General features: G+C 38.9%; 2 protein-coding genes across 2 annotated transcripts; one reads left to right on the top strand and one right to left on the bottom strand.

The window, feature by feature from the left end:
• Positions 1-218: 218 nt before the first annotated feature.
• LOC116258459 (cytochrome P450 78A5) lies at positions 219-3,165 on the top strand. Its single transcript, XM_031635623.2, has 2 exons — positions 219-1,299; positions 2,255-3,165. The coding sequence occupies exons 1-2, from the start codon at positions 337-339 to the stop codon at positions 2,870-2,872; spliced, it is 1,581 nt and encodes a 526-aa protein (XP_031491483.1). The 5' UTR covers positions 219-336; the 3' UTR covers positions 2,873-3,165.
• Positions 3,166-9,452: 6,287 nt separating this feature from the next.
• Positions 9,453-21,355, bottom strand: LOC116258844 (uncharacterized). The gene is made up of 6 exons (XM_031636258.2): positions 21,182-21,355; positions 18,526-18,907; positions 15,464-15,660; positions 12,879-13,023; positions 12,441-12,594; positions 9,453-9,936 (listed from the first exon to the last, which is right to left on the bottom strand). Exons 1-6 carry the CDS (start codon positions 21,238-21,240, stop codon positions 9,914-9,916), a joined length of 960 nt encoding a protein of 319 aa, XP_031492118.1. The 5' UTR covers positions 21,241-21,355; the 3' UTR covers positions 9,453-9,913.
• Positions 21,356-21,568: the final 213 nt, after the last annotated feature.

Genomic DNA, 21,568 nt, shown 5'->3' with positions numbered 1-21,568 from the left:
AAATTAAAAAGAAAATGCCTCCCTACCTTGACGTCACCCTCTCTAAAATAAATAAATAAATAAAAAGAAAATTTATCGCTAAAACAAAAATAAATCTAAATAAGAATAAATAATTAAAAAAACACACATTTCCCCTCTCTCTCTCTCTCTCTCTCTCTCTCTCTCTACCCCTCTATTTAAAGAGGCTCGACGTATTGCATGCACCTCACACAAGGCAGTCTCTCATCTCTTTCTCTCTCTTTGTGCAACATTCCTTCTTGGTGGGTAGCTGATAGCCTGATCAAACTGCTACTGCTGCAGCTGTTGCTCTCTCTTTCCTTCTCTCTCTAAGCTTTCATGGCGTCTATGATGGACTCCACCTGGTGGATGCTGGCCATCCCCTTGTCGTTCACCAGCTCCCCGCTCTCCCTCACTACCCAATTCCTCATCCTCTTCCTTGCCTTTGTTGCTCTTGCTCTCTTCTTCCCTCCCGGCGGACTGGCGTGGTCCCTCCGCCGCTCGCCTCTCCGCGGCCCCGCCGGCATCCCGCTATTCGGCTGCCTGCCCGTCATGGCATCCGCCACCCCGCACCGCTGGCTCTCTGCCACCGCTCGCTCCCTCTCCGCTCTCGACGTCATGTCCTTCAGCGTGGGCCTCACCCGCGTTGTTGTCTCGAGCTCGCCGGAGACCGCGAGGGAGATCCTGTGTAGCCCGGCCTTTGCTGACCGCCCGCCTAAGGAGTCGGCCTATGAGCTCCTCTTCCACCGGGCTATGGGGTTCGCTCCCTACGGAGACTACTGGCGCAACCTCCGCCGCATCGCCGCCTCCCACTTCTTCAGTCGGCGGAGGATCGAAGCAGCCGCCGGGGGCCGCCGAGCCATCGGCGAGAAGATGGTGGCGGAGGTTCTGGCGTCCACGGGCGCCAATGGTGATGTTAAATTGAGAAGAATTCTGCACCTGGGGTCCCTAAACCACGTCATGTGGACGGTCTTTGGGCGGACTTTTGAGTTCTCCGGCAGCAGCGGTGAGGGCCGGCGACTGGCAGAGATGGTGGAGGAAGGGTACGAGCTGCTGGGGGTGCTTAACTGGGGCGACCACCTTCCATTCCTGAGGTGGTTGGATCTGCAGGGAGTGAGAAGGCGTTGCCAGAAATTAGTTTCTCAGGTGAACGAGTTCGTCGGAAAAATCATTGAGGAACACAGAGACAAGGGGAGAACAATGAAGAGTGGTGATGAAGATGATGGTGATTTTGTGGATGCTTTACTTGGTTCACAGGAAGAGAACAGGTTAACTGACTCTGATATGATTGCTGTTCTCTGGGTAAGTAATTACTGTTCACTTTTCTTGTTTCTCTTACAATTCTCTTTAAGTTCTTAAGGTGGGAAGTTATTTGAGAATTGTATCTCTTAAAATTAACTTCCAAATCATGATGGTAATCTTCTACTGCTGAAGTTTTTTATGTTTTCCTTCTTGATCAGACCTTCTCATGATTTATTACAAGTAAAGCTTTTCTTCCTACTCAAGAAGCGTTAGATCAGTTTTTTTACTTAGTTTGGTAGTGCAGTTTTGTGAGTACTTCTCATCAAAAGCTTGCTTTCGAAGACTTAGTTCACGTTCTGCTGTCTGCGTCCAAGCGATAGCTTTTCTTCTTGGCATTGGAATTATACTCGTACATATGCGTACGTACAACCGTTTTTTTATTAAGGTGTTCTGCACAATTTGCAACCGAGCTTTTGTCTTATAACAGTATCACATAGAATGAACCTAATTTATACCTTTTTGCAACAAAAGGCTTAACTTTTTTGTTCTATTTACAAAGCCTTTCCCTGTTAGCAGACTTTACACCACCTTGGCAGCAAGTACTATCAGGCATGCATCAAAAAATAAATGTTTCTTTTTTACTTAATAAAACCCAATTTTTGATTGGCGGTCTTGCTTTAGAGTTTTATAATTGAAGCTTGCATTTTAGAGTGTAAGTTTTGCAAGTTTTATGAGCAGGAAAATATCCTGCCCTCACATGTAGGTTACAAAATGACAAAAGAGAGAGAGAGAGAGAGAGAGAGAGAGAGAGTGTGTTCCTGATTCTTAAAACTTTTGAACGTGGAGATCGCATCCATTTATGGTAAAAATCTCTCTGAAGCATGATTCCAATTTAAGAAGTTCTGAAAAACAATACTAATTAACAGGAACATTTATTGAGAAACAAAACTGTAGCAGTTTCACACACTCTCTCTCTCGCTCTCTGTGTAATGGTTAATGTTCCCCATTGCTGCAGGAGATGATCTTCCGTGGCACAGACACAGTGGCCATCCTGTTGGAGTGGGTCATGGCGCGCATGGTCCTGCACCCAGAGGTACAGAGGCGAGCGCAATCGGAGATCGACTCTGTAGTTGGCAGAGGCAGAGGGGTGTGGGATTCAGACCTGCCCAAACTCAGCTACCTCCAAGCCATTGTCAAGGAGGCGCTCAGGATGCACCCACCCGGCCCCCTCCTCTCCTGGGCTCGCCTCGCCATCCACGACGTCGACGTCGGCGGCCAACATATTCCCGTCGGCACGACTGCCATGGTGAATATGTGGGCTATCACACACGACGAGCATATCTGGGAGAGGCCGGAGGTATTCAATCCCGACAGGTTCATGGCCGGAGAAGAAGTGAGCGTTCTCGGCACCGATCTGAGGCTGGCGCCATTCGGCGCCGGCCGGCGAGTTTGTCCAGGGAAAGCCATGGGTTTAGCTAGCATTCATCTGTGGCTAGCTCAGTTGCTTCAGAACTATGAGTGGCTTCCTGGTGCACCCACCGTTGATCTCTCAGAATGTCTCAAAATGTCCATGGAGATGAAGAACCCTCTGGTCTGCAGGGTGAAGCCCAGGACTGCTACTGTTGGTGTTTGATCTTAAGATGGGCTGTTCGATTTCCCTCTCATATAGCTCTCTTAAGTCCTGGTTCTTAGGGTGGTAGAGGAGACATCAGCCTCCTAATTTTGCAACGTACATAAGCAGCTCTGTTATAGCTCCTCTTCTGTTAATTTATCCACGTTATGACTTGGTTAGGTTTGATATATCTTATAGCTAGAAGTCTATATATGTGATCCTAAAAGTTTGTACTGAACACTGCTTTTTATGTATGTATGATCGAGGGATATCTGTTCATATTTGGCCTTTATCTCCTTTTACATCTGTTTGGCACTGAGTTGTGCAGAAAATGATAGCTTCTATCCTTTCTGTCGATTGGCGTTGAATCTTGTGAAGATAATTAGCTTTTCCTTTGGTTTGAAACTTTGAGCATGTTGAAATGTGCTGAAAATGTTGGCCGTTCGTTTCATAAAGCACCAATGTCTTTGTAGCAGAGGATTTGCACGGCAATTCCTTTTTCTACTTTCCTGAGTGTGTTTCTTGTTTGGACACTTCTGCTTGTTTGCATTCTTCGCGTGGATGATTGTGGCAATAATCGTAAATGGCACCCTGGTGAATCGGTGATCCTGTCACTTGTGATCTCTGTTCATTTGATTCTTTTTGTCTCTCTTTATTTGTTCTCAGATTGGCATTGCTTTCCTGTAATTGCTCGTAAATATTGGATTTAGTTACTTACCTAACTCAGATTTCTAGCACTTTGTCTATACTTACTGATTCTTCAGAATCTTCACAGTTTTCTTTCCTGCCTGCATGGCAGGTCTTTTTACCGCTCCATTCTAAACATTCCAGTGATTAAATCTTCCAGTTGCACTTAAAAGCATCTTCTCCTTTTCTTCTCTCCCTCTGTTTCCTCAGAAAAAAATCATCTTTTCTTGTTTCATTACCATTCTTTTATCCATAGATTTTTTTGTTGCATATTCTTGTTTACCATTCTTTACCTATAGTTTTTTAGGAACCTCTTGAACCCTTTACCTTGCATGGATAATAGGATGTATATTTTCCTCTAAATCAGAAAAAATAGCTGCTGCATGTTCTTTTATATAAAGAACGCATCTTTTTGTTGAAACAATGTAATCTGAAGTTTGATCCATAAGAAGGTGAACATGATAAGCGGGGGCAGAACCAGAAAATTCATGCACATGAGCTTTTGGAAGTTCTCAATAAAAAAAGTCGATTCGTTCTCCTTTAATACCTGAAGGATCTTCTGCCCCTGGTTTCAATTGATAAAATTCACGTATATATATACCAACTTGTTTTAAACAAATACACAAGTAGGAGTTGGTGATCCCTGTCCATAGATGCTCTTACTGTTTCACAGACCCTTTTGTTTAACATTTTTCTTGTCCAAGAATTTGTGTTCCTCACATTTTTCGTGTGCCATACTGTTCTTAACTTTTTCTTTAAGTTCCGTTTTTTATTTTCCTTTTTTGTTCATTTGATTTGGCTTCTTTGCTGCGGAGATTTATATGCAGATTTGGGTACTGGCTATCAAAAATTGCGTCCTTTTCTGATTTTAAAGATTCTCCAGCTGTAGTCTTCATATTGCATGTTACATCATACAGTTTGTTATGTTCTTGCTTTATTTTGTCTTAGTATTGCATGTTACATCACACTGTTCGATGTGATCTGCTTTATCCTTCCACATTGCTCTTATTTAAAGACTGCCCACCTTTTTTGGATTCTTCCTGAGCTTCTGTCACTAGCCACGCCACTATATATCGTTGTCCGTTCGTGTCCGTATGTTCTTTGCCACTTATGCAAGCGCGTTCTTATGAATCCTTTCAAGATTTTTGTCAACACAAAAAGGTTTTCTGCAAAATGGTCTTTTGCCTCTTGATGTGCCATATATTGTAGCGTCGATGAACTCTTTTTTTTTTTTTTAGTTTATCTTTGAGAAAATAGTTCATCAATTTCGCAGGCATTACTCTCTTGTTCATTTATAAGAACCGGACCGGATGTGGCAGAAAATTTATTGTTCTGTAGCATTAAGACAAAGAACTGTTAATTTGATTGAGCATTTTCCACGGATGTACCACGGCTCCACCCTGGTTCGAAGCAGTCTGGATCACGGGGGCAGGGGAGGGCCTCGGCCTTTCTTTGAGCTGCTTCTGCTCACCTGATGAACATTTTCCAGCCTTGGGGGGTCTACTTGGCGGTTAACTGGCTTAAAGGGATTCAAGTTGACAGAGGTTCACTGTAAGGCTAAAGCAATGGGGAAGCTTCTCTCATGGCCGGTTTGATTACTTGTGTATCTCTTAAACTTCTGGTTTTTCAGCGGACACCTCCACATCAGATAGTAAATCCAGAACACCTGGACACTAGAGAAGCTCTTCAGAACTTTCATGTCTTGTATAATGCAAACTTCCAGTGTTTTTTTGGCAGATAGAGTTATCCAAGCAAGCAGATTGACTTTTCCTGTGAAAGGCAGAGTTGCTTAGAGCTTTTACAGTAGGAGGGCATGGTAACTCTATAGCATCTCATCCTGTACTCCAAAGAAGCTCGGGTTTCTCCCTTATTTAAAAGAGAGAAAAAAGGTCTGCTGAAAACGATGGTATTTTAACAAAATCTGATATAGAGGTCTTCCTAAAATTTCATGTGAATTTTTTTTGGTCCTTCATATAGTGAAACAAGTGAAAGGAAAGAATACAAGAATAATTGCAAGAGACTTGAAGCACCCACTTGGGTGCTCGCCATACAAGCATAATTGCTGCAAAAAAATAGTGAAGGCCCATTATTTTCCCATGAGCGAGAGGGTTATGCCTGCCAGTGAGAGTCGAAGCTCCCCTCCTTCTCCTTGCTTTCAGGGTCTAAAACTGCATTAGTACATTACCAGGTGGCCGTGGCAGAGCCACATGGTCATTGGTGTAGGCAATTGTCTATACCAGTCTCTTAAAAATTTATTTATTTTTAAATGAGTATATTTAAACATTTATCCTTATATATATATAATTGTCCCACCAGATATGAGTATGCCCCTCCAACCAATTTTTCTGGCTCCGCTAATGTCAGATGGTGCGTGCTCCACATGCTTCAACTTGCACATAAGACCCATCACCCTCATGGTATAGGAGCATAGCTTCCCATGGATTTTGAACTGGAAACACACCTCAAGTCCGCTCGTTTGAGCTATGCCCTTCCGAGCATGATGAAGGGTCGTTGTTTGCGGAGATTTCCTACAAAGGTAACCCTGGAAAACATTAATTGGGTTCTGTAAATCAAATGCGACAGAAAAAATTCAATACTACTGTGATTGCAAAAGGTTGAAACTTGAGAAGAAAATTGTGCCGTACGGTATATGAGGGTCCAACTATTTTTCCTGAAATCTTTCAACCATGTACAACATGGAAAATATATATTGAAACTTGTTGTCATGCTATCAAACACCCCCTTAATTACTTTGATCGGTTTTGGCATATATCGTTAATTACCAGCTTAATCCCCATGTTTTCTTCTCCTTCACCCAACAAATATAGTCTTACGCCTTGTTTCGATGGAGGGAAAGCAAAAGGAAAATAATGAATGGAAAAGTACCTTCTTTCATATTTCATTTAAATATACACATGTATCTGGTTATTGCTTATTTACATATAAGTAGAGGTTTTGGATTGAATTGAGATTGTGAAAAAATAAACAATGATCTTTAACTATGGTGTTTTAAGTATTATTGGATACCTTTTGTCCGTTGGAAAGGTACATCATCCAACAAAATTTTATCTATCGAGTAAGATAAGGTGCATTATAAATTTGAGTGAAGCACAGTGACACTTTACAACCACATCTTTTTGAGAGCACAAAGAGAGGAGAACCACAACTATCCCAAGTCGTAACCTCTAAACACTCCATGAAACAGAATTGCGACTGAAGTTGATACAATCAAAGGTTTTACTGTAATCTTAAGCAGGGTTTTACCAACAAGGACCTTGACTGACATATGATGCGAAATGGTTATATCATATAATACTTGTACCCGCACTTATGTGACATAGATAAAATGTGAAAATTTACTTCCCTCCATAGCAATCTTCCAGGGTTTTGAAGGTGAAAGTCTGCTGTAAGACCAGATGGGCTCACATTATCCTTGTTATGGCCAATGAAAACTTGATTTCCCTGCCTTAGAAAAAGTAGGGGAAAATAGAGAATTGAGAAGAGCAAAGTTAAGGATTTATGAGAAGGATAGAAAGTCAGTGGTCCAGTGATGATCATTGCCTTTCTCAAGAAGAAAAGTCCTTGTGGTGTTTAAGAGTGGTCGATTATATAATGCCTTGCAAGCTTCCCTACCATAATCCATTGATCATGGAGGTACCACTTGAGCCATGGGAGAAATTTAATAACTGATTTATCCTTAAAAAACAATAATAATAATGAGCATCATGGATGATGGATCTTATTCCCAAAAGCTTTACCCCCAAATGATTTGTACACCACAAGGTAATGATTTTCTTAATTTCAAGGATTCTTGGTCTTTCTCTCCTAGGGGGAATCAAAATCTCTCATAGAATATTTGAGACCTAAAGAAAAGTTGTTTTCCTTTTTCCCCTTACACCCATTTTAAAATAGAAGATTGGAATGCCCAATAGTCCCTTTCCTTCATTTCAATTTGATGTGCCGTCTCTTTTTCAGTGATCCACATCCACTTTTATAGATATATTGTCTATACAACAAGCAACAAGGTCATGCTTTAGGGTTAAAAGCAAGATCAAAAGGCAGCCTTTTGATTTCTAAATCGTTGGTTGGAAAAGCAAGAAGGGATGCATTATTATTCCATTGGACTCCCATTGTGGGGATCTCTCTTAAGGGGATCACATTATGCACCCCTCCTACTCTTTAATTTTCCTTTATCTGTTGGGTGGATCAAATGGGTTTTTAACTTAGTGAAAGATACACAACAACAAAGTGTACTATTATATAGTTAGGTAACATATCAATCCGTTCCCATTTCCGGAATGGACATGAAACAGTGGGTCAGATTTCTTTAGATTGTTGTTGGCTATGAAAGAATAAGTCAATTTACAACCTCATCTATTTGTTTCCTTATATGTGTATGTATATAGGGAGAGAGAGAGAGAATTCTTACTTTTTAAAGCAAAAAAAAAAACAACTCTTGAAGTGAGAGACCTGGTCCCTCTACAACCACTCATGAGGTGGGTCACTTACCCATGCTGGGATTGACCTGTCATGGGGGGAGCCAAAACATTCTAGCTAAGGGGTACTAAGTTTTTAAATTTTAAGGGGCACCAATATGTAAATGAGAAAAATTCCAAAGAAATATCAATATATAAATTAGATGCTTTTTGGAATCCGTGTGGGCAATTTCTCACAAGTAGCTCACACCTACCTCTACCCCTCCCTGCCTGTCATACATTCTTTTATAAGTCCAATGGGGTTCAAACCCACGAGAGAGAGAGAGAGAGAGGGAGTTTGATTTTGAACGTGTAGAATTTGGGGCCCCAAAGGGTATAAGGATAGCTTGTTGAGCATACGGTCTCGTAGAAGATACATTGTTAATTCAATTCTTATTGGTGCTACTCCCCTGAATTGTAAACAGTGGACCGTGACACTCCAATTGATGTCGAAGTTCCAACGTAGCCCAAAACCCCAAGGGCAGTGGAATGAGGGACCCTTCGAGCCTCTTTTTTATGTGGTAAGTTTTCAAGCTTTTGCTCCCCTAGAATATCTAGAGTTTGGAAGAGTGGTTAGTTACAAACAGGCTGAAAATTTGGTTTAAGAAAAACTATAAAATTTGTAAAAACTATAAAGGAAATATGTAAATGAAAGAAATGTATAAGCTATCTCGAGGGTGAAAATTCATTTTACCTAACTAAATCATGATCAATTGGTTGCGGTTAAGTGGACGATGATAACTAAAAGCACGTACTTGATAATGACTTGTAAATGTTAGTCAATTGAATAAGTTGGGCATGTATTAGGAAAATGAGAAAGGTTGGAATTCTTATGTAATTTTTCAGAAAATAAAAAAGGAAACCCTCCATGGGACACGTAATCTCCTTTGAGCAATTTAGTGCACTTGCTTACTTACATTTCCCACTTAATTACTACAATTTTCCGAGAATCGGATGGTTGAAACTGTTTCTTTCTGATTGTTAAAATCCAACGCCAGTAAAATACTAACTTGTCATTAAAGGATGATTCTTTGCTTCTTCGCTCAAAAGGCGTGAGTTTGCTAGTTTTTTTCTCACAAATCTATTAGCTAAGAAGATAAAAGCAAATTTCAACTAAGATAAAGCCATAAATAAGCTAAACAGATTTCCTTTTGTTTCTTTACTTTATTTTTCTACTGAACTAGCTTAATAAGCTGGATCGAAATGGAACACCCCTTTTCAATCAGATGAAATTTTGATCAACTGTGATGTCGTTTTGAAAAGGTTTATGCATAATTTCAATATTCAACAAGAAGCAAGTTTGTGTTAGCACTTTCAATTTCTCTCTCTCTCACTCACACTGTGTGTGTGTGTGCGTGCAGGAAAGTTAGTCCAACTCAAACTTTGGGAACAACAGGGTGCACAAAATGAGGCCTGGATTGGAAAAGCACATAGAAAAATGAAAAGAGAAGAAAATAACATTTCTCTTGATTGAAAAAAAGAAAAATAACATTTCTCTTGATTGAAAAAAAGAAAGAAACCAGAGACTTGTATTCACTATATCACCATTCGCTGAGTCAGGTTTAGTACAGAATCAATGAGGACCTTGTGACCAATCTCTCCCAATGGGAAAAAAAGGCACAAAGAAATGAATTTACCACATATTTTGCAATTACAAGTGCTACAATTTGCAGCCCAGTTGACGGAAACTGTTAAATTTCCAGAAGACTGGAAGAAGCACCATTATAACATCTCTTTTACCATCCTTTTTCTCTCCCCAGCCGTCCAATGAAGTTTTAAGGCATGTATCATCAAAATTTGTTAGATCTCCAGAAGTATGTTAACAAACTTCAGGGCAAAGAAGATAGTTGTGACCCGGAAGGAAAAAACTGCAGGATCAACAGTCGAAAGCAGACTAAACTTAGTCCTTTGCACACAAGCGCTCTGCAGCCAGAAAAAAAAAACAAATAAGACTAAGAGGGACAATAGATAGACAACACCATTAAGTAGTCACCAATTTGCTAGAAAAATTGATCTATCCTTCTCATAGCATGTTAACAATCAATAATGCATGTACTTCTAGCAAGAATAAATAAATAGTTTATCAAAAAAAGAAGCAATGAACAACGCATTGATTACACAATGGACATCATGCAAAAAAATCAGAAGCACTTGCAATATAAAACCGAACCTTAAGTAGGATTCATAACAACTTTGAGTTGGGAGTGTCATAGACTTCTGGGCATTCTAGAAAATAGTCTACAGCTATCAACTTTTCAGTTCCAAGTAAACGTGACCTATCAAATGGAAAAACTAGCAGAATCCCAGGTAGCACTTTAACTATTTGTCAACTAAAGCAAATAAACACGCAGGATTTCTCAAAAGAAAAGCCAAAAAATATCAAAGGGATGCTGCAACATACCAAGTGGAAATTGTGACGTAACAGCAATCATACATATAAGAGATTCAGGTGTTTGGAATTTTGGATGCCATATGTCCTCAGTTACTTTCTGTCTTGGTTCATAAAGTTCTAGATGCAACTGAAGCCAGTTACAACGCTGATTGGTATTTGTCACATGTATTCGGTTTGTGTTTTCGGATTGGGTCGTCAGGTATACTCATCAACAGTAAATTCAGCAGCTTTAATTGAATCCTGGGCAAAAAATTGAGGCTACGAAGTACAGATATATGCAATGCTATCTTAACTGCAAAGATCCAAGCTAATCAAGCCAGGTGATTCAGGTCACATCAAGTGATGAAGCTACACTGACAATTATGACAAGGTTGCTGTCAAAAATACAACCTTCAGTGTGTTCGAACATACACATTTGAACATGGACATGCATATCAGATCCAAATGCAAAACCCCATACATATTAATAGAAAATGACAGCCAACTGAACTTCCAGTTTTATCATCTGAAACCACTTTTGAAATATCGGAGCCCCTGTGTCCAGAAAGCCAGCATAGCTCGCCTCGTTCTAGGTGTTCCTTGACCACATCAACCAAACGGAAACCTCTAAAGTTAAACAGCTCTTTGCAAGATTGGAGCTTCAAGTTTCATAGGTGCAGCAAGAGTCGGACAGACAGACAAAGGACATTTTCTCTTGAGAAGATTCACATGGTTTCATGTCCTAGGAGTATGTCATGTAGCTCTGCAAATGGCATGCAGTCATGAATAGTACAAATTCCCTAGCGCACACCTCTGAAGGCAAATATCATCTCAAATAAAAAACTGAGAAAAGTCGATGTATAATAATGGCCTTCATACAATTCAAATAACCCAAGATGCTACAGTTGCAAACTTTCCTATATTGAGTTTCAGTGTTCACCTTCCATATGAAAACCTTTTGAGGTTTTATAAAGTCAAAAAACCTATACATAAATATCCACAATTTGTTCACTAAAATCACAATAAAGGCTCAAGTTTAAACTTCACATCTAATGTGGCCGCTTTATATAATATATATGACTAAACATGTGACTCTGAACATTATGACCAAGACCGGGTCACTCTGATACCATGTAATGTGTTCTTGACTGGGAATCAAGGTCCCTTTAAAAGCGTTTTCCTCTTGAAAGGTTTCCTCTTTAGCCAAGTACCAATATAAGAATCCTCTTCTAGGTCCTCTCTTGATTTCATGCAAAGTACTGGTGCATTACCACTTATTCACAAAAAAGGCCATCGGAGTAGTCTAAGGCCACTTCAGAAGGCCTGAGTGTAAAATGAATAAAATTAAGGTGAAGATTAGCTAAAAAAATTGAGTAGAAATTAAATTTATTACACGATCTAAGATAGGAAAAGGATAATAGAATTTTAGTTAGTCATTGGTCTGTTACAGTTGCGACATGCATATCTAAAGAAAGCATAAAGATGAACAATACACAAAAAGAAAACAACAGATAAATATGAGAGATAGAACCCAAAGAATACATGCAAATGCCAAAAAGATAGCAATAGAAAATGCAAGAAAAGAGAAGAAAAAGGCGAAAACTAAGCAGAAAAAGGGATGAAAACATCAGCGACTAGGACCGAATACAGGACTTGCTACTCACAATGTTCAAGTATCAGGTGAAGGTTATCAGTTTAGAATGTTCACACAAGAAACAAGTGAAGCGAGTAGAATAAAAGGAAGATACGAGGTGAGAAAAGTAGAGAAAGAGGATAATCATTATGGAAGAGGAATACGTAGATCACGTACATATATTATTGCTCTTACAGTTTCTTCTCATATTGCAAGGACATACATTCACTCCTAATACCCCTTTTATAACCTTCAGAAGTTTATGTAAAAGATTTGCTGATTCAAACCTTATAGAGTGATGTTTCGCAATGGCTGGAGTACTCTAGAACTTGCTAAGAACAGTACAACTAATTAAAGAGAAGCATAAGCGAACATCATTATCATAAAGAAGAAATCCATTGAAACAAAAAGAGAGAAACATACTGAGATATTCATAAGCTAATATCATTGAGGTCCCCCAAGCTGACATGCTAATAAACCTTGGACCCAAACCTCTGTAAAGGCCTTTCCATCCATCTTCAGCAATCAATTTTCTAATAGCTTGTCTGGTTGTTTCTCTCTTTTCAACTTCCATTACCTAGAGAACAACAAAATAGCAAAATAAACATTCAGATTCTCATAAGCAAACTAAACAACATTAACACTAAGGTCAAATTCCTCAAAATCCAAGTCCATATACATGGTATATGGTTAACCACTTGCTGGCTCAATACTGTCAACAGCATATGTGATGTCAGTTATACCATATCTCCCCCAAAACCAGACTTGTATCTGGACCCGAATTCAAACTGGATCCAATGGATATGGGTCCAATATCCAAAAAAACCATATTCCTGTTACATAAGAAAATGAAGATAATACCTGTCTTCGAGTTTTAATAGTATCCAAAGGTGTTGTGACAAAAGAAGCTGTGGCACCTGCTATTATTCCTCCAGTTGCTTGAACTAGAACTATCTCCCACTGTTTAGGAGCTAGCTCCTTGTTATCAGCAGTATAACCTAAGAGCCTGGACAGCAGAAGGTAGCCATCAGCATCTTTGTAAATATATGAATGCAGAAACTAAAGCTTGAATCTGCAAAGCTTATAACATTAGAAGCTACTATTAAAGCAGCTTAAAGAATTTGTTCAGTACTATCCCAGGAAACAGCAAAAAATTTGTTGACTGCATCTACTTTATTAGGCCAACAAAATAAAATTAATAATAATAATAATAATAATGAAATTCAAAGGCAAAAAAGTGAAGACGAATGAAAAGAAGAAATTCATGGAAAGCTGCATATCAGGCTAAAGCAAGAAGCATGGATAGTTAAACATTCGAGTAAGTGGGCATTAATGCTTTCTCAAACTTTTACCAAAAACAAGCAAAGTGGTAAATCATGTGAGTTTCTGCCAACTTACTTGAATGTTTAACTCTCAATGCTTCCTGCTTTAGCTGATATGCAGTTTCCCATGAATTTCTTCTTTTCATTCATCTTCACTTTTTTGCCTTTGAATCTCATCTATGTCACATAGGTACGGGTACGGACCATTTACAAAAAACTTGGGTGCGAGGGTACGGCCGTGTGTGTATTATATATATATATATATATATATATATATATATATAACAAAGAAAACTTACTAAGAAATGATAAACAAGTAAACAACATAGAAAACATATATCAACAGAAACAAGTAAACAACACAGAAGATATATACCAACGGCTCTTGCAGTAGTATGTTTAAGAAACCTATGAAAAACTTTAAGCATATGGACAAAATACATATCAATCTCAAAGTCATCTGCTGCATATCTTGCAAAGTTGCAATTGAATGAGGAAAATCATGTACCAAACAACTGAGCAGCCCCTTAGACAGTCAAATACGAACCACGACTCAGCATTGTAGAACTGGAATCTAAGTGCTAAATGCTGAAATGGAACGGGTTAGTTACAGAAAATAACATAGGAGCATGCGCACGGTTATCTGAAAAAAAAATATGGTTGCATATAAATGTAAAAGATAAAGTGCAGACAATATGATTTTTGAAGAAGAAAAAAAAATAGTTGATGCGGGTCATAAAAGAAGGCCAGACGATTCTAAACCTGCCGCCGGAAGTAAATGGATAGACTGCTGGACGATAGGAGACTGCCGGAACAAAAAGAAGCTTAAATATGAAGCTTCAACAAAAAATGCCCAAATCAGTCGACGGAGAAGACACTGAATAACAACAGCTGCGTCGCCCTTCTCTGGAGACATTGCCTCTCACCAGAAACCGCCAGAAACCAGTCGACGAAGCAGCCAACATCACCGGAGAGATCCACATGCGCTGCTGTTGTGGGTAATACATAGAACCCTTGACAAAAGTCGAGGGTTTGTGTTTTGTTTAAAAGTTTTTTTAAAAAAAAAAAAAAACCCTAATCTAAAGATAGTTTGGGACTCGGTCAACTTTGATCGAGTCCAAAAAATGCCAGATACGTACCCAAGTACGTTGACCGTACTCGATATGGTCAAACATGTACCCGAGCCGCACCCAAGTGCATATCTGTATCGTACCAGTACGGTACTGATACTGCTCATTAAGAGCAGTACCCGTGTGATAGAGAATATCAATAATAATAAGAACAACCATAATCTGCACATATCTTAGGAAACAGAATATAATTAAAAACAGAGAAAAAATAACAAAAAACCGAAGGCATAAGATAATGTGAGCATAGTACAAGTAAGAAAGCAGAAAAGTAAAAGAAAATGACCCAGCAAGAAACTAGTACAAGAAAGAAAATAGTAAAGTAAAAAGGAAATAACCCAAATTTAACCAATAGGAAAAAACAAACTGTAATGCATGAAATCTGAAAGATATTTGTAAAAGCATCAAATGGCATGAAAAGAAACAGCTCGAAGGAAAACTTGACAAGAATGCACTGCAGAAAGGGGGCTTTAACAAATGTTAGCTTTTATTTACAAGATTGCCAACTTGCAAAAAGAAGTGGCAATTTATCTGCTTCACAGTGCAATGTCAGCTTCATGGAGTCATTTCTATCTAAAAAAAGAGTGGGATATCTCATCGACAAAGCAGCTTTGCTGTTAAACTATGAAAAATCGATTGGCTATCTCTGCAAATTAGGCGGATGAGTGTTACTCCTTCAAATAGTTGATAGTTCCTAATCACAATATGTTGCTTCTCCTGTCCTTTTGTAAATACTCTTCCCATGATTTGTTCTGCCTTCCTTTGCCGCCTCCTATTAGACCTTTGATCAACTTGCATTAACATCAGCAGGAAAAGGTGCCCTAGTTGCTTAAAGACCTTAAGAAATCATAGACTTGACCAGTAGGCATAACTATTCTACACGACTTGCTTATAAATTCAATATTAGCACAAGATGGTTTTACAGGATTCAGTGGAATAACATCAATACAGAATATTATAAATGTTTCATGGCTCAGATATGAAGAGGGAAAATTACCTCCAAATATAGCGCTGGCTTGAACCATAACTGGCCCACCATACTGCACTGGAAGGGGAATAAGTCATAATTGACAAACCAAAACCCCTGTATAACCCTCTAAATCCATCAGATTTCAAGATCCGGCGAGCAACATCTAATCCACCACTATATCTCATGTTACCAGAATACCCTTGCACCATTAACTTTTGACTTATCTGAAATAAAATCCTCATGTGAAATTTGATAAATCAATGGGCCAGAAAAATGAGTTGATTTATACAAAGATAATTTTAGTAACAATGATATCTCCAGCAATATATTTTGGTGCACCTTAACATTCATGAACAGAATAGAAATACCAGATGGTGATAGACAATTGTTTCAGCATTTTCAAATCATAATGAATCAGCAAACCATGAAAAAGATGGAGAAGGAAGGAAGAATGATCTACTCTTTTAATGCACTGCACACACTTTTCCACAAGGCATGTCCACAAAAACAGCTATATCAGGAGATGGGCATGTCTCGTAGTAGTGGCACTGGTTCACTTTTTTTTTTTTTTTTTTGTTAGACACACATGAAACAGCTACTAATTTGAGGATATTCTAGTCATTTGCCTAATGTCAAATCTTCTCCATTTAATGCTCTTAAAGAAATAGCTGGATGCTTTTGCCTCTCCATCATGTGTCTTCACTGGCATTCTAGTGAACTTTCTCCTCCTACCTCTTCAAGTTGTTATCCTGGAAAATATTTTCATAATATCAATGCAGGTGGGTGGGTAATCAGCAGTTTGGTCTAAGCCCTCCCTCTCTCTCTATCCTTTTCTTAAACCTCTTCTTCATCTGTCTGAATCAGCTTCATGTCTGGGCAGATTCTGCTCTAGTTGGTTTCATTGGGGTTGTTGTTTTCCCTACAACCATTTGTAGCCACACTGCCTTTCTGTTGATCTCTTCGTCATTTATTCTTTTTCCTCCTGCCTCTTTCCCTCCTTTGGTCCTCTATTCTCTCCTTGGTGCAGTCAAAAAAAGGTTTCCATTTCATACACGTGTCTCTCTTCATAGTTTTGAACCCCTTTACTCTTCATACCATTCGTAGCCTTAATTTCTCTTGCACAGCTGAAGTTCCCCTTTACATTACCATAAATTTATACTCCCTTTCCCAACTTGTTCCCGAGAAGCTCACACCTTCAAATTACCTGCTTTGGAAAAGTCAAAACCTCAATTTCTTGAGAGTTTAAAATTTAAATCTGATGGGACACTTGGGTGAATCTGGTCTTATACCAACCTGAGCTAATTGAACTTTGACAAAAGGGAAAAGAGAGAACAGAAGTCATTCCTCACATGTGGCCCTACTTTTCGTCTTTGGAGACGGAGGTGGAATGCTTGTTGCATATCTGTTATCTAGTTTGTCACATGAATGCTCATTAGCATTGATGATGGGATTAATGCTAAGAAGCTCCGGTGGAAGCTCCTTGAGATGTACTCTCAAGTTCCACAGTTGCAAGCTGTGCAGTTGAACATTCAAAATTGAAAGAGAAAGAACTCAAAGGTTATGGAATATGAACAAAACGAAGGCATCTCAGATGGTCCAAAACCAATCTCAATATGTGGATAAGGTCCAACAGATTTTGCCTGCTCTAGGACCTAATTTACTTCAGTGGTAGTGTCTTGGCAGTGCATAAAATCTGCCTACATATGACACATTACATAAGCTATTGCAGTATGAAGTTTCACATGCACAGAAAAAGGAAAAGTGAACAGCAAGACAACAACCATAAAGTGCTGGAAGGTAGAGGGGGAATTCTACCATCGCCTCATAATGCCAGTGGTACTGAAAATCAAATGGTGTTCTGTAGCAGGGTGTGTGCATATGTCAGTTGTGTAAGAAAAAAAAAACATCATAGTGCTTTGGAGTTTAGACTCTTTGGGATTTGTTGTCATATGGAGCAGCCAATGCAAAGAAAGCTGAGCACAATACTTTTACTTTTATTCAAAATCAGGATGATAATGCATACCAGTCAAGCAATGCTATCCTATCTATGGTGTTTTAGAACCTGAAAATGAATCATTGGTCCCTAATGAGGAAGCCTAATTTATTGACTCAGGAGGAAGCAACCATGTCACAGGTAATGCAGGTAAATTTTCTGAAATTAAAGTCTATAAAGGCCATGATAAAAGCCAGTGGAGATGGGACCCTTTACCCCATTACACACATTCAGAGTGCCCAGGTTTCTTCAAATGATGGTTGTTTGTCTTTACCATGTTCCTGGTATTGAAAGGCATCTAATTTCAGTGTCTCAGTCATATGACCAGGCTAATTATTATGTAGTCTTTACCTGTCTTTGCAAAGGATGTAGAATAAAACATAGCCAAGGGGTTAAGGCATGGGAGTGTTTACATCATCAAAGAAGCTAGTGGGGATCGTTCAAGGATTTAAGTCTTTAATTTGTCTGATAAATTTGTAATATTAGTTGATGTTTTCTTTATTTATTATTTCCAGCCCAGAGCTCTTTTCCAGTTTTCCCTCCATTTCCAAGAGGAACCTTTCTGTCCCTCCCTTTCTAGAGAAAGGACATGGGTAACATCTTCTCTTTTACAAGGTTTACATATAACATGCACATGCACGTGTTACTAGTTAGTGAGTAAATGATTAGTTTGGGAATATTTGTCAACTTTGAAGCCTCTAAATTGCCTTCTTCTTCTGCTTCTGATTAAATATTGCTTATATGATGGAGCAGCTAGATTTAATCACACATAGAGGCATATGTGCACTACCTTATCAATCACCATAAAACAAAAACAAGTAGCAGAACACAAAGAGAGAGAGAGGAGGGGGAGTCATAATAAAAAACAGTCAAAGATAATAGAAGCACAATCTTCTTAAGTTTTTCTGCCATATATGGAAAAAAATCCACATATTATAGTGTTGCACCCCCATCTACATCTTTTTTCTGTTAAACCATATAGAAAATGGTGAGTTCTAATTTTTCTAATTAGAGTAGAAGACAGGCTAAAATTGGGGAACGCACTGCAGAAGGCATCCATGCAATACCACATCAAATAAAAACAGTAACTGCTTACCACATCAAGGGGAACAAAAACTGCCTGGGAAAGAAGAGATGACGTCAAACCAGCAACTCCATTAGCAATAGCTGCTTGTGTTGGTTCAGAAAGATTAAATTGCTCAGTCAGCTTCAGAGTAGCTGCCTTGGTCGTCTCCAAAGACGTAAGGAATATGATCCTGGCAGGAATGGCACCTGTGATAACGATGCCAAAGCCCCTATAGAGGCCAGGAATGCCTTCAGTTTTCAAAATATTTCTCACAACTGATAAAGCATTTCTCTCTATGGCATCCTTTGAAGCAACCTGTAGCCGGGTTTTCACAACAGAGACAGGATACAGTGCCACCGTAATACCAGTAAAGAGGCCTGCCCCTACCACATAAAATTTAGTTTTATCAAGCCTGCAGCAACAAGGAACAAATGTCAAACTGAGACAAATTTCTGCAAGTCACACTATAAGCAACCAGATATCGAATGGGACCAACTAAAACTGTCATGATGCAATTCAATTTAAAATTATTCATTGCAGAGCTGCAAGCCTTACTGTTATAATACATCCAGAACTTTTCATCATTCATTCAGATCTTTGGCAGATCGACTTGGAAAATCAAAAACCTTTTTTTTTTTCAAGACACTTGATTCCAACTTGAAAGTTATCTGCAGTTGGAAAGAAAAAGGTTGTATATGCAACTCAAACTCACAGTGCAAAAAGATCCCAGTTATCACTGCCATTTCCGGGAAATATTTATAGGCCAATCACATGGCAATGGCTACCAGAAACTGCCCATTTTCACAAATGCACCCAACCATCACAAAGGACATCGGAGCAGCTAGATTGCATAAGCCATCAAACTAAATGACCAAACCAGAGAATTTGATGGAGGCAACATTTAATAAGATAAAATTAGAATCATAGAGTCAGCCATGACAAACTACAATTGTTCAAGAAGCAGATGGTACAAATCAGTGCCACTGACTAAATTTCATAATTTCATCCTCTAGTCTTATCTTGTATGAAACCACCAACATAACCAAGAATATTACATGATGCCATCAGAACTATCAGATCATGCATTCTATACAGTTCTTTCTAAAGGGATTGTGCTTATAAATTGCTGGTTTGTTCATTTTGAATGATAGGGTACTCATCTACATAACTAATAGGCATTTCCAGGTTACAAGTGAGGAACCATGACAGCCATTGGTGGAGTTTCAGATTTGTATGGCAGTCCTCCAGACCCCCTAGTCCAATCTGAGTTGGTATCCAAGTATAGAAGAGCCCTATTTAGGGCATCACATTGATTCTCTTCTTCTTAATAGAGTCTTCGAGGAGCATCCTCCCTTGAGGAAGAGAGTGGCAGTGTGAAACAATAATCCCTTCCTTCGGGACTTGATGTAGCACAAGAAAGAACAAATGAAAAGGGAGGACAGCATGTAGAAGAATAAAAGTGCTATGCTCGAACATAACTTTATCTAAGTATTCCTTCATATTGGAGAACTTTTATCTGATTATCACGTACCTATGGAGGATATTGTATCCGTGTAGCTAATAAGAGAGACAAATCTGCTCCACAATGGTTCCCCCTTTTCAGTGGTTATTTATTATTTTTATGCATCAAATCCCCAGAAGAATAGAAGTGCCATGCCCTAACATCAATGCATCTGTCTTTAAGTATTTCATCATATTGGAGAACCTTATCTGATCAAGCTACCAACCATCACATCCCTATTGAGGGATACTATATTAATGAAGCTAATAAGAGAGATGAATCTTCTACACGATGATTCATATCTACTAGTAACTACTGTATGACATAAAGCTACTATGGCAAACAGAAACTGGTTTATACATGGAAGCATTTTCCGTTGGCTGCAGATATGAATATGTACCACATCTCTCATTCAACAACGAAACTGATTAAGAATTATCGGTCCAAAAACTTCTGGTTAGACTTTCAGATTCAACAACTTCAATGAATTCACAAAATAGATGCTATGAATGTACGTAATTTCCCTACCCATCGAAACACCTTTCCAAGAATTTAGCAGGGAGTTTGGAGCATTCCGGAATATATGTTATTTATTTGAATAATTTACACATACCACAGCGACATAATCATAAAATATCAAGAATTCACGATGATCTGATATCAAATGACAGACAAAAATTAGTTTACCAGTGTATGTTTTTTCTGTTTCATTTTTTGCATTTCATCTGAAAACCTGCCAGATTTCATAAGTTATTTCCAAGAAATATGACTTTTCTTTGATGGTCGGAAAGTAGAATCAGATTGGTGACACGACAATGTAGACCAAAGATGACACGGCGACCAAAGAGCTAAACGAAACCCAACATAGCCAAATTTTTAAAAGATTGTCAATCTGCCATTCAAACTCGAGAGAGAGAGGCCCATCAAGTTGAATTTTGTATATATGAAACTAGCCACAATCGATTTCCCAGAATGGCAAGGGAAACAAGAAATACAAGGTGCAGAAGGAGAAAAGTCACAGAACTTGAGCAAGAAAAGGCACACTCCTTAAATGGAATCTTGATTCAGGCACCGATATGAGCGTCAAGAAACAAGAATTATACAAACCCATCAAAGAAATCAGTGATTAGAAACAGATATCACCTCTCAAAAGGAACGCACAGAGAGAGAGCTAGAGAGACTAACCTGTCCCAATTGATTTCCGATTGGCCAAGAGAGTGAGAGCGGGCTCGTGAAGGATCCATTGAGAGAGAAAGAGAGAGAGAGAGAGAGAGAGAGAGAGGGAGAGAGGAATGAAGGGAGAGGGAAGAAGACGATTCACCGCGCCTCCTACTAACGGGAGACGTGGAAATCAACTCTTCCCCTAAGCAATTCCATTTGTACTGTTTCTCTTTTTCCCCTTCTCCAGTACAACTGGTCCATGGTTTGAATTAATTTACGAAAAACGCTCTCAAGAAATGAGCATACTACAAACACGCCCTCGCTTTTAAGATTTTTCATTTGAGCACCCATCCGGCTTTCAAGCAATGTAAGAAAAACACAAATTTTTTGACCACAAGTCAATTCTCTCCC

The sequence above is a fragment of the Nymphaea colorata genome, chromosome 8, assembly GCF_008831285.2.
Source record: "Nymphaea colorata isolate Beijing-Zhang1983 chromosome 8, ASM883128v2, whole genome shotgun sequence".
Taxonomy (NCBI): domain Eukaryota; kingdom Viridiplantae; phylum Streptophyta; class Magnoliopsida; order Nymphaeales; family Nymphaeaceae; genus Nymphaea; species Nymphaea colorata.
This window is presented reverse-complemented; position numbering and strand designations above follow the sequence as displayed.